General features: G+C 40.8%; 1 protein-coding gene across 4 annotated transcripts in view; it reads left to right on the top strand.

Moving 5' to 3' along the window:
- Window positions 1–896: 896 nt before the first annotated feature.
- Window positions 897–13,193, top strand: part of clstn1 (calsyntenin 1) — a 39,424-nt gene continuing 27,127 nt past the window's right edge. For all 4 annotated transcript variants that reach the window (XM_044350369.1, XM_044350366.1, XM_044350367.1 and 1 more), the window contains exon 1: window positions 897–1,148. In XM_044350369.1, the coding sequence (XP_044206304.1) occupies window positions 1,067–1,148 (82 nt within the window). In that variant the 5' untranslated portion in view covers window positions 897–1,066. The remainder of the gene's footprint in view (window positions 1,149–13,193) is intronic.

Raw genomic sequence — 13,193 nt, 5'->3', positions numbered from 1 at the left:
ACTGAAATCTTGAAGGTCTTCAAACCTACATTGTACCATGGTGCCCCTCTGAGGACAGGGTCACATGATCAGGTAACAAAGCAGGACCCAACTTAAGGCCCTTATTATGTCAGTTAATGTTATCATTTAGTTGTGCATATTTCATATTTGATTAACACAAATCAGTTGACACACAATAAGCCGGGAGCTGTGTTGTTGTTTTGGAGTTGTGGGGCCTCAGGGCAGGTGCCCACTTTGCCCAGTTGGTAATCCAGCCTGCTCCAATGCAGGAGCTCTTACTTTAAGTGTCATTTTCATTTCATGTCTTTTGTTTTCTTGGTTTTAAAATAGGAAATCTTGAGATCGTTGTTTTGTATTTATTGGGAAAATGTATAGTTTTAAACATAAATGTTAACATTTGATGTACTGCATGAGAGTTAGCTTTAAAGCTAGTTTTCATATGCAATCCCTTACAATTAAAACATATAACAGCACAAAGCAAAAAACACACAGGACACATTATACAAAATACAAAGCTACACACAATAGCACATCACATACACCCTTAATGTCAACTATAAATTAATGATGTATGCTTGTCAAATTAAAAGCAAGACTATTTGAGATTAGATGAGAAGATCATCAGATGAAATTTAGATTCAGTGGTTAGAGGGCAAATCTTTGGACTTTCATTTGGCTTTTGCAGGTCAAATCCCAATTAGATGGTACCCTGTTATAGCCAAGTTAATGCCCACTCGCCTTCTCTTCTGTTTTTTTTATTATTATTCTTTTGTGTTTGTATCGTGATTCGGTGGTGTGATATTACGTAAAAAAGCTGTCAGGGCAAAAATCGCGTCTTACAAATTTCCGACAGCCCTTGAACGCAACAAGCTGCAAACCTGCGAGAGGAGCGGTGATTGAAGGGAGAGCAGAGCGGCGGCGGCGACGACGGCCATCTTAGAGCTACCGTGGTAACCGGGACTCATCTTCTGGATTTTAATTTTCTTGTTAGAGAAACATTTCGCCTGACTGACGAGGGAAGAAGAAGGTTGTCTTTTACTTCGCCGCGGTTGAACTCGAAGTCGGGATGCGGTTCCGAGGGAATACACAATTTGCATCCGCTGTCGGACTGGTCCTCGGACTATTATGTGCGGTGGAGGCAGCTAAAGGTAACTAAGCAGGGATTAATATCCCGTAATGTTTTTGTCTGTTGTACATGTCAGGCAGGTTTCCTTGTAGGGTTGAGAATAAGGTGCTGAAAGTTGAATCTCTCCTGAGTGCTGCGGTTGTTTTTCCGAGCGGAGACGTTGTCGGTTACCGCGGAAACGTTAGCGGGACTGTGCGGTCCTGAGGGATGCACGGTCAGTAACCTGCTCAGGGATGGTCCGCTCCGGAGCCGCAGCCGATGGATGTCGCGTAGTATCCCGCCGGCAGCAAGTGCATCCCGCTATATTATGTCCATTTTAACCTTAAACAAGCCAACACATCGCACATTATATTCTCACTACATCTTTTATCTGTTTGTAAGATTTTATTCTAAGGTTTGAACACCCGAAGTAGGCTACTTTGGAGATAATATCAAGGCCACAAAACGACCTCCTTCTGTCATCTGCATTCAGTCTATTTTTGGTCCTGGTCTCTTCTAGTCGCCTTTTAACAGTTATATTTAAGATTAAAAATATTCTCACCTTCTTCAGAGTTTGCAAGATTTTTTTTAAAAAACTTGTGCGTGTCTGGTACACCATGTATTTATCTGGTATTTAACATATTTGAGTATATCTGAATAATCAATTAAGACGAGTGATGGTATGTTTCTTTGGCCTTTTTTTTTTTTTTTTTTAAAGATTCCGTATTATTAAAGCACACAGGTTTATTTCTTCATTAGTAGGCCTAATGCTTGGTTTGGCAACGTTGTGGTCGCACCAGGATGGAGCCTGGTTGGCTACGCATTGCAGATCCTCTTCACAAGCCCCCGGTTTGTCGGTGGATTTAAAAATGCATGTGCTGTGATCACAAGCTTAAGTGAAAAACATCCTTTAGTAGGTCTGGACTTACTTATGATCAGATACTATATAAGTACTGAAAGTGCAAGTAGCCTCTTTATTTACAATGTCACCGATGGACACCATCACACACACGCTGCAAGAAACCAGCCCTTTCTTTGCTGCAGGGCGGTCCACCTCCCTCCTTCCTTCCAAACAGCTCACTGCTCAGACATGAACACCATGTTTGCATGAATTTATAGACTGCTTTTTAATGTCAAAGTCAATCCACTGACTCCCCAGTGTGACCTTTTCTGTCTCAGGGTGTGTTTAAAAAAAAAAAAAAAGGCAAGAAGGCAGGTGCGTATTAGTCACTGGCAGAGCACAAAATTAGCACCAGCCATCAGCCAAATGCTGGTAAAATATGCAAGTTGCTGGTAGATTTGCTTCACTCATTAGCTCAAAAAAACAACAATGGTGATCTATTAAGTGGCTGGTAAAATTTAAACATTTACTAGGCATGTGGCAGGTGGACCAAAAAGTTAATTTTGCACCCTGGTCACTGGACGTATCAGCATGCCTGGGCAGTCACCAGCACTGGAGGCCAGTATGTGTTGTTTTTGTTTAATGTTACACCCGTTTTATGCACAGTGAACCCAGTAAAAACCATAAAAGGGATATAGGTGGTCATAAAAGACTGCACCGGGGCTTTTTATCCAGCCATATTTTTTTCTTGTTGCCATGTCAGACAGCTGAGAATGCGTGGCACCGAGAGGCTACCATTTGTAAAGCAATAACTTTTATTTCTTTTTCTCATCAATCTAAAGGAAACTGCTTATAGCACTTTGTCCTGGAGAGTGTGTGTGTGTGTGTGTGTGTGAGTCTGGCTTTTTATGTTTTAGCCAAGTGTGTGTTTGTGAACTTGCACCTGCTGACTTTCCTGCTCTTATCAGCAGAGTTGAACTGTGAAATCACCGTCTTGGTGAGGGCTTATCTTTTCTTTTCTTTTTTACCAAAGGTCACTGGTTTATTCTGTGCGCCACCTCTCGCCACCTGCAGTCCAGCTGTGTGTTTTCACAGCATGTTGTTGATTCCACCTTTACAGTGGATGAGGAAGCACGTATTCCTTAGTCGTTGTTCCTGAATACTCTGCACTGCTAGTTTACATGTTTATAAATGATTTGATGTTATCACCACAGAAATGGACTCAGGTAGAGCTTCAGCACTTCCTGGTGAATTTCCCAGAACTGTGAAACTATGTTGTGGTCTTCAGCTATTCGCCCACTCAAACATTTGCCACTGATCACATGGCAACAACAAAACATTAAAGGATCAGTTGAAAAGATATGTTTTGAAGCACATCAAAATTCTTACCTACACTTTATGATTCATTACGCTGCCAGCAAGAAGAAATGTCAGTGTGTGTAAAACTGGGGCACACACAGATAGTGTGTGGCAGGCCTGTTGAAGCCTCAAAGCATTTTAGACTTTTAACTCTTTGGTGCTGCTGTTCACTGCTGTGAATGTTTATCTAATAGAAACTTCTGGAGTTTCTTGTGTTGTCCCTTATGCTGTTTATCACTTGTCAAGGTCTTACTCGTGTAATCTATTTCTTTCTCTGTTACCACAAGCAGCTGCTGCTGCTGCTGCTGCTGAGCGTCCCCGTGGTCTGGAGACAAACATTAGGTCCGCTGAGATGCGTGAGCTTCCTCTGTGTGCACACACAGCCAGACAAAGGAAAAGCTGGCTGCCTGGAAGTTTCTTGGCTCATTCATCATCGAATTAACTAATTCTAGTTGAACAAATTGGATGGCCTGCTTTGTGCGGTGCCGAGTTAACATATGCGCTCTCCTCACATGGCTCGGGATGAAGTACATCTTACATATTATGTGTTAAATGTGCTTTCCCAGTCTTACATTTATTGGAGAAGTCTGCCATTGATCATTGAAAATTGCACGTCAGTTCCTGTTAGAGCAACGTATCAGGTCAATATTCTTTTTTTAAAATGTAATTTATCGGTCATTGATCTGCCACGCCTCTGAGGTTCCTCCAGCATCATAAAAAGATGCTTAATAAAATAGAATTAAAACTAATAAAGTGTCTTTATTTGTATAAATGGCTCTATAATTTCTTTTGTATAATTACTTGAAAAATGGTTTAAATGATTATGACATTATTAAAATGGCCATCAATTAATATTTGTCATTACAGCTAATCGATCAGTTTACTAACAATTTTAGCCCCGTAGTTAAAATGCTTTTCCCCTCGTTAAAAACATGATTGATCAGCCTTCATAAGCCAGTATTTGTTGAAACCTTGCGCCAGGCTTGTGAAACTCTCAGAAACCAAAACATAATATGACTGCAATCACTGACCTGGTTGACCACAAGTAAACAAATAAGCTCACATTTTCAATTTGTGATAGACAATCTGATTTTATCCCATTTTAGCCTTTTTAAGCTGTGAACGATCTGCGTGACGTATGTCGTCTTGCTATGTTATGGCAAACTGAAACTATGTGCATGAACTCTGCTGACAATGACTGCATTGTTCTTCTCTCCCATGCAGCTCTAATAACACTGTTTTGTGTGCCGTCATTCAGCGTCAGTTTACACACTTGTTTTTCCTCAATAACATCATTAAATGTCAACAGGCCGATGTCTGATGACCAAAAACACGGCGCCATGGGGAAAGAAGGGACTCTTAACTGTCCTGACAGTTCAGCTTCTGATGTTTAACATGTCAGGTTTTTGTCAGCTGGTAAAACAAAAAGGAAAATGTCAGCTGTTGTCAGTGTGCCACTCCGGGTGGTTTTGATTGATTGAACCCATTTTATTTGATGTTCAGTAATCTGGTCCACATATTGCACAGTGTTAGTCATTGTCATTGAATACAGATGATACTAAAGAGACCACCTACCCTTGCTGAAATTGCATGATCTTCAAAATTTAACATTTTAATTCTGCTAGGCTGATGGCAGCCATGATTTCTGAAGAATAACTAGATTCTGCCCGTGAATATTAGGGCTTCGTTTGAGGATGAGTTTGCATAATTTTGAATAAGTCAAACCATGGCCACTGAGTTATGAGCATGTATCATTACACTGCAGTATCACCTTTTTAGATGAATGTCATCAAATGTGCAGGTATGTTCACAATTATGTGCACTTGTCATCAAAACATTCAAGAGTTACAACATCATAGGGCTGAGCAATATATCGAAATTATTATCGATGGCGTGATATCAGACTAGATATCATCTTAGATTTTGGATATCGTAATATGATATGACAAGTTTTTTCTTTTCCTGGTTTTAAAGGCTGCATTACAGTAAAATGATGTAATTGTCTGAACGTATCTGTTCTAGCTGTTCTATTATTTGTCTTTACTCACATAGTCATTATATCTACATTACTGATGATCATTTATAACACATCTCATTGTGTAAAGGACCAGTAGTCATCTCTACAATATTGTCACAGTATAGATATCGAGATATTTGATTTTGTCCATATTTCCCAGCCCTACTGCAGTCAATGTCAAATGATCCACACCTACAAGATATTGTGATCCAATTACAGGAAAACAATATGGGATAACTGGGATAATAAATGAAAAACTGTTGCCAGGCTCAGCTGAATATGTATCAAATTTGGGGAAGATTGGATGAAATTTGTTGAAGGAATGGCAAAAACAATCTTATAGACATTTCTAAAATGGTGGAGAATCTGTTTAGGTGGAAATGTCAAGTCCTATACACGGATTAGTCTTAGACTTCTGGAGCAAAGAAATTTTCCGCTGCACGTCAAAGTTCAGGAGTTATGGACAGCATAAGAAAGTTAGTTATAAATGTCCACTTTGTTGCACTACCCACTCTCTGGCTCATCGTCTAACTTTACACTAACCTGACGCGTCAGATGGTTTGTTACACTGAACCATCTGAGAAGTTGTCCATGGAAACTGTTGGCAGGTGATTGGATGAACCAACCGCCCATTACCGTCTATCACCGTCTTACCTTGCAAGGCAGCTGGATTCGCGATGCTGATCGGTCCGAACCACCGGTGGTTCGGACACGAGCGCAAAGCGTGAAGTCTGACAAGATGGATTCTTGCGTGGTCTCGTGATGTCACGATCTCACAAATCCAGCTGCCTTGCAAGGTAAACCTGCAGACAAACAGACATCAGGACTAAAGACAGCCTGCTTGACCAAAGTAATGAAAGAGCCCTGCAATGCTACTAAAGTGGGATTAAAAATTGAATACTGTCACTGTGGAGTTTCATATGAAACATTGCCAAATGTTTTACCCTGTATTGGCCTGAATAACAGTTTTCTTGCCCTTCACTGAGGCTCTGTTCTTATAAGTTAACTCTTGAATGTTTTTCAGAGATTTTGCTGAGGAACAAAGGGCCTTTAGGCCCAGACTTCAGGGTCGGGATCTTGACTAAGCATGTCACAATGAGGTCACTGTTTGTAGGATCGCGACTCAAGCCCCTCAAGAATGTGTGTATGAGATAATCCCCAGAAAGCGCTAAGTTGTTGAAGCATTTCGATTTGGTAATTTGCCACTTAGTGTTGGAAAGATAGGCCATGAGAATACTGGACCCAATTTGGGCCGGTGGTGACTTCCCTCTCATTGGTGCCTTCACGGGCTGAATGGAGTCAGTGAACTGTCAAGAATGGGTCATTCAGTTGTGAATATTAAGTTGTGCCAGATGACTGGGAAACAGTGTCGGCTACCAAGGAAAGAGTTACGTTCACATGAGCCCTTGATCGGACATGTTTTCTGTACACTGGAACTACAAGTCCAGAGCAAAAAGTAATATTCAGACAGGAAAACACAAATATGAGAAAGTATCAGGATAACAAGGATTTTGATTAATTCATGCTCATATTGGACAATTATTAGAACCTGCTCAAATAGGTTTTGTCAATTACCTGATTTAACATAAGCAGCATTGAAACTTGTGAAGATAATATTGCAGTAAACCATTAAAATCTGTAAAAAAAAATGTTGTGGATGTCAGTGAGATTTGAAAAAATATCCCCTATTCTTCAATATGAATGTCAACATTGAAATGTCTTAACTCTGACAGTAATAGCTAAGGATGCTTATATAATTGTGTTATTTTTTATTAAGAAGGTGTAATATAAACCCATATCTGAGGCTTATAAGGCTGATACCTCCTCCCTGGAGCCCCGTTGCTTCCAGGAGAAAACCGGCACTGCGGAGCTATTCACATGTGGGCGTGTCCACATTAACATTCAGGCTTCATGGGAAACAGGTAACCAGAGAGCGCATTACCTGCCGTCTCAGAACTGCAGGTCAGCTACACCCGAGCGCCTGTGTAGAGCTCTGGTCTCACTCTCACTTCTTCTTCACTCTCACTGGCCCTTTTGTGCCGCTCACACAGAGAAGTGATTGAGTTGCATTCAAGGCTCCGCGGCCTCCCAGCCCCCCTCTTCAGAGGACCGCTATGGTCGCAGAGGGTGTGTTCGTTTCTGTTGGGCGGTTGTGATTGCGTAGAGGACAAACAAATGCTGTTGCCTGGCAGGGAAACTGAGAGGCTCTCCTGTGTGAGCGGGATGTTTTGGGAGCGGGGGCCCCTGAGGTCTGGGGTTCCAGGGTTTTCAAGGCTTCCCAGAACAGTCCCCAGTCTGTGATGGAGGTGGCTTGCGTCAACAAGCTCAGGAGCTTGTAAGGCAAGACAAACAGAGAAGTGTGCCCACTGTTTCAGACCGTGAGCAGATTGGCCATCGGTTATTCCTGGTACACGGAATTACGAGAGCCACTCACCAGAATAATTGAAGTCATTCCTTGGCTCCGATTAGCATGCAACACATACCTTCAACCTATTTGGCTGCAGTTTGCGTTAGTCTCTGCTGGATATTTATGTCTGACATCAGTAAGGCCTGAAGCTGCCTTCTAAACATGCTTGAAAGGAGCCCTGTTGTGGTTATTAAACGCTCACCTGTCTCTCAGGAAAACCTGGATTCTGGCACGCACAGAGGTTTTGAATTAGGGTTGGGCGATGTCATATGGCGTATGAAGATGTCCACGGTGAAACATCGCGATTGATGATGATATCGTTGTGGGGGGCCATCTTATGGGCTACTCTTATATAAGTGCTATAATTTTTTATATACTTTTTATATACTTTTCCTCCCTATAGCCTAAGATTTAGCTGCCTCATTAAGCAGATCATCTGATTACATACATATATATATATATATATATATATTTTAAATACTAGTCATTGTGATGTAACTGCAGAATATACAAGTGAATTAAAAAAAAAAAAAAAAAAGCCCTGCGGATGTGAGCAGATATTGATCAGTGACGGTGGTCAACTGGTCAATCAATGTGCAATGTGGTGGCGACAAACAAAACAGGCCGTAGCTAGAATCTGAAAATCAGTCATTGCTCACATACTCACGGTGCATTTTGCATATTTTTCTGCTTTCACAGTTGACGCTGTTCAAATGTTCAAAACTGTGTTTTTTGGCCATCTCCTTGGCAACACCTCAAGGTCTGACTGTTGCCTGAGCACAGACACTCCCTTCTCCTTTTCCTTCAGTGTGCTGCTGCAGCTTATGGATAAATATGAATAACAACCTGGCAACAGAGAGGCTTTAATTAAGTCTCTAACAATAATAACACAGCCTGTAAACATTTGCTCGTAGACCAAGCTGCCACTCAATGTTAGTCTGTGATCAGCAGGTTTTGTTAGTAAATTTAATTTATTAATTATTCTAGGTAATCAAACATTTGCACCAGAGCAAAGAGTAATTATTCTCGCTCAGTATATAATTTAAAATATGGAAACATGCTAACAGTCATACAGTTCAACTGTTTGCAGTGAGTTTAATAGTTTTTGTTACTATGTGATACTTGTAATCATGAATCTCTGAGGACAAAACCATTCAAGTGGTTGCTCAGTAGCAGGACCAGCCTTACAGTGGGGTGCAGTGGAGCCTCACATTTGCATGTAATCAAAGAAGATGAAGTCTTGCAGGCTGTCGGGCCATCAAATGTAAAATATGAGCTAAATCGATGGCAGCAGAGCTCCACCACGCGTCACGGGCCTGACACTTGGCTGCACCATCATCATTACACAACAAGCCCTCGGAGGTTCCCAGGCATTGTCAGGCTTCATCTGATAATTACTGACTGATCATCTGCTGCAGTGATGCTGCTACAATCTGGCCAGCTGTGGTGCATTTCTCCGATCCTCCCAGGGTGACCTCTAGCTGGTGAACAGTCATCGTATTTGGTTTAGTCCATGGCAGTAGTGAGGGTTGTACAGTAGCTGGACACGTGCAAAGTCCTTGGCAAGCGTCAGGGAGGCAGAATGATTTTATTTTTTTTCCCCCATGAAGAAGAGACGTCACAGCAGTGGCAGAGAGAGAGAGAGAGAGAGGGAGAGAGAGATAGTTTATACAGGCGTCCTGTTGAATCTCAGGATTACCAGGACCCATTGTGGCCCTAAAATTCTCGCAGGAAGTATTTCATCACGGTTAACAAGCCAAACTGTATAGGTTAAGCTTCAATAAAAGAGCTAGGCAACCATAAAGGGGCTTTGTCTTTGTATCCATGTGAATGTTACCCAGTTCTTTGGGGATCGTGAAATTAGTCAGTGATGGAGTATGTGCCTCCGCAGAAACCTGAAACACCACCTTGAAGTTTCTATTGATGGATTATTTGTCCCGTTTTAGAGGAAATCCACAGAAAAACACGTTTCTATACAAAGAGAGATCAAGCCCTCAGTATACGACATAACGGTTATTTTCATTTTCAATTAATCTGTTGATTATTTTCTCGATTAGCTCAAAGATGTTCAGTTTGCTGTCATGGAGGACAAAAGAAACCAGAAAATCTTCACATTTAAGAAGCTGGAACGAGAGAATTTGGGATTTTTTTTCTTCTTAAAATGACTCAAAATGATTAATGATGATCAAAATAGTTAGCAATGAATTTTCTGTTTATCGACTAATTGATCCATTAATTTTAAGAACTATTTTTCTCACAGCAGTGGTCCTTTTTAAAACACCTAACCTAGTTTGAAAGAGTGCAGGTGGCAGAGACACAGAGCTGATCAGTAGATGGCTTGGCACAGCACAGCACAGCACAGCACAGCACAGCACGGCTCAGCTTGGCAGACACAATCACACTTATCCTCGACCCTCCCGTGACTGAAGTCAGCTGTCTTTCAAACCCAACGAAATGTGCTTCGTCTTCCTCCGTTAATCATTTGAGCATCTTAAAAAGTCTCCAGACTCCAGATGTCGGCGCGACATTTTTTGCTCACATTATCGCAGCAACTTAATTATCGTTAGACATATGTAATAAAAACTTGGCAGCGTTTTGCTTTTGGCTGCCTTTGTTGCTTTGTTTGATCTCCTGCAAGTCTCTTGACCTTGTCATTGAATGAAATAAGACGCATCCCATTATGGGATTAAATGTCGTTGGCTTTATTTGCTGTGTAACAGGATTGCATACCAGGTACTCTGTTGAGTTGTAAGTAGCACACCATCTGTGCTTATGCCTTCTGACACATCATTCATTTCTCAAAGGCTTCTTAAAGGATTTTTCTGCCTGTGTCTGCCAGATTTTGGCTTACTTTGTTTTGTACTGGTATACAGTTTTGAGTATAGTTAATTTGCTGTTGGATTCTTCAAATAGACACTGTTTAAAAAGTTAATGGCAAGTTTTATAAACTCTTCTTTTTTTTGTAGACCTGCAGTGCCGGCGGGGGATGACATGGCATGGTTAATATCTATTATTTAGAAAGAGGCTAGTATCAGCCCACTGTATCTGTGTATTTATATCCTAACTCTTCATCTAATATTTATATCGAGGCCAACGATTTCTGTGTGCTAGAAATAGGATGGTGGGTCACTGTGGTCCGTTTTTCTCCTTAACCCCATAACGCAGGAAAAGACAACACTTTTGGCATTTTGTAATAGCTGAGTGACTTGAAAATTAGTGTCACAGTTTTAAAGTACTGAGAAAGTAGTATCTAGTATCATTTTGAACATGCATTTTTACTGTTTACGTGTAACATTGACCCACGTTGTTAAGATATACTTTATTGTCCCCTTAAGGAGATTCTTCTTGGGCTCAGCATCATGACACATGTATCTCCCAAATTTACATACATACATACAACCTTACATACCTAGCTTACATCATTCATACAAAACAAAACCAACAAAACCACAATAAGACAATGAATTGTTGTGACCTCTTTAACCATTCAACATGGGATTAAGCATCATGTGACACATTTGTAACAAACCTATTTCACTAGATTATTATAAAAACATCTGTCAATTTACAGTGGATACAACACATGTAACTTGTCTGGTCTGCGGTATGTCAGAAGTGCCTTGACCTGTTTAATATTGATTATTCATTAGAAAGAGTCAAAACTTCCCTCTTTAGCTGTCTGCTTTTATTTAAGTGAAGGACTGAGTCTGCAGGTTGTAATTGGGCCAGTAGTGAGTGTGCATTGCATTAGATGAATTGGTTTCCTAATTAAGTTAAGAAAATGGCAGTCTTCCACGTTTAAACATCCTCGGTGCTTCATCAGCAGGCTCGTCTCAGACAGCACCAAACATGTCAAAGCCCCTTTCCTAATCTCATTCCATCCTAAATCCTAAAGCCTCTCCTCCCGAAGAAACTGCTTTACAATATAGAGACTCGTTCCCTTATGAAAATAGAAATCATATCTTTTAGGTTATATAGATGTTATGTAATAAATCACTCAGTTTCCAAGAATAATGGTGTCTGCATTGGTGCAAATCCTGTCTTTGTCGCTCTGTGTCAAATCTTCTCTGCAAAGCAAGTCGCAGCACAACAAATGTTCTTTGCTTTCACTGCAGGGGGATGATGAAGATATCTTGTCAAAAGGGCCTTGTTGGCAATTTCACACAATGTATGTGACAATTTCACGCTTTTGAATAAAATCGTGCACCTCACGGGAGGTGTAAGTGAGTCAAAGGGGTTTTGATTTTTAATGGCAATGCACAGCGGAAGTGCACTTTGCTTTTGAATTTGTGCGAGGCCTCTCAGGTCTGACTCTTTTGTCCTCATAGACCTTCACTCACCTGTGTTTCATTTCCCCGCTCCACAGTTTGCCATCTGTGAGCATATCTGTATTAACTCTTGTTTCAGTTGATTTGTGCTGCCCATCTCAGACAATCGTTGGGAATTAATCTCATCTATCAGACTTTGTCTGACTTTACATCACAGGGTTGACTGACTTCCAAAATACCACATTTAGTTATACCTGTGCAGCAGGTATTTAGTTTAGTGCTTTCTGACAGTGGGACTCTAAAATACTAATAACTCTTTTTGAAGTCTTGACAGGTGCTCATTTTTGGTCAAGTTGGAGATGCGTGCTATATGAATGGACATGGTGCTTTCCATTCTTGGCTACTGTAGAAACATGGTGGTGCAACATAGCGGCCTCTATGAAAGAGGACCCTCTCCTTACATAGATATAAAGAGCTCATTCTAAACTAATGAAAACACAACGATTCTTATTTTCAGGTGATTATACACTAATTAAAACATACTTATGAATATTATACTTCATTTCTGCCACTAAATTCTAGACTCTGCACCTTAAAGGGCAACAACATTTAACTGGAGTAAACAACAAGGGCACATGCCGACAGCTTTCTTGGTGAGTTTATTAGTTGTTATTGGTCAGGATTTCCAAAATGTTTTGCATCATTACCTGCAGAGGCTTTGAGAATGCTGCCAGTCAGTGCTGGTCCTGGTTCAGTGCACCTCAGTGCTGATGGCCATGAACGACTTACAGACAAATGTGAGCAAGGGTTAAAGTTCTTGAGAGCACAGAGCAGTTTTAAATTCATATAATACTTAATTCAACGCTTTGTACACATTTCCTCCTGAACAACTTTTTAGGCTCACAAATCTTTTCTTGCTTTAATCCCCCGAGTGAGGCCCACATGTGACCTGGCTAACAGTAACTGTGACTCTGTGGAAGCTAAAGCAGATTATTATAGTAGTCTGGCCTGGCAATCTGTCTAAAGACATCCTATTCACTTCAGGTCACGAGACACTCAGCAAAAGACGATTTATTGGGTTTGATCGATTTCCAAATTACTGGCAAACACGTTAACTCATTCTCACCAAGAACCACTTGTGCAGGAAAGGATTTAACCAGAAATGTAAAGTGATATGAGTCTGTGTAATTGGTTAA

This window comes from Thunnus albacares, chromosome 5 (genome assembly GCF_914725855.1).
Source record: "Thunnus albacares chromosome 5, fThuAlb1.1, whole genome shotgun sequence".
NCBI lineage: Eukaryota > Metazoa > Chordata > Actinopteri > Scombriformes > Scombridae > Thunnus > Thunnus albacares.
Note: the sequence above shows the minus strand (reverse complement) of the source record. Positions and strands in the feature narration are given on the sequence as shown.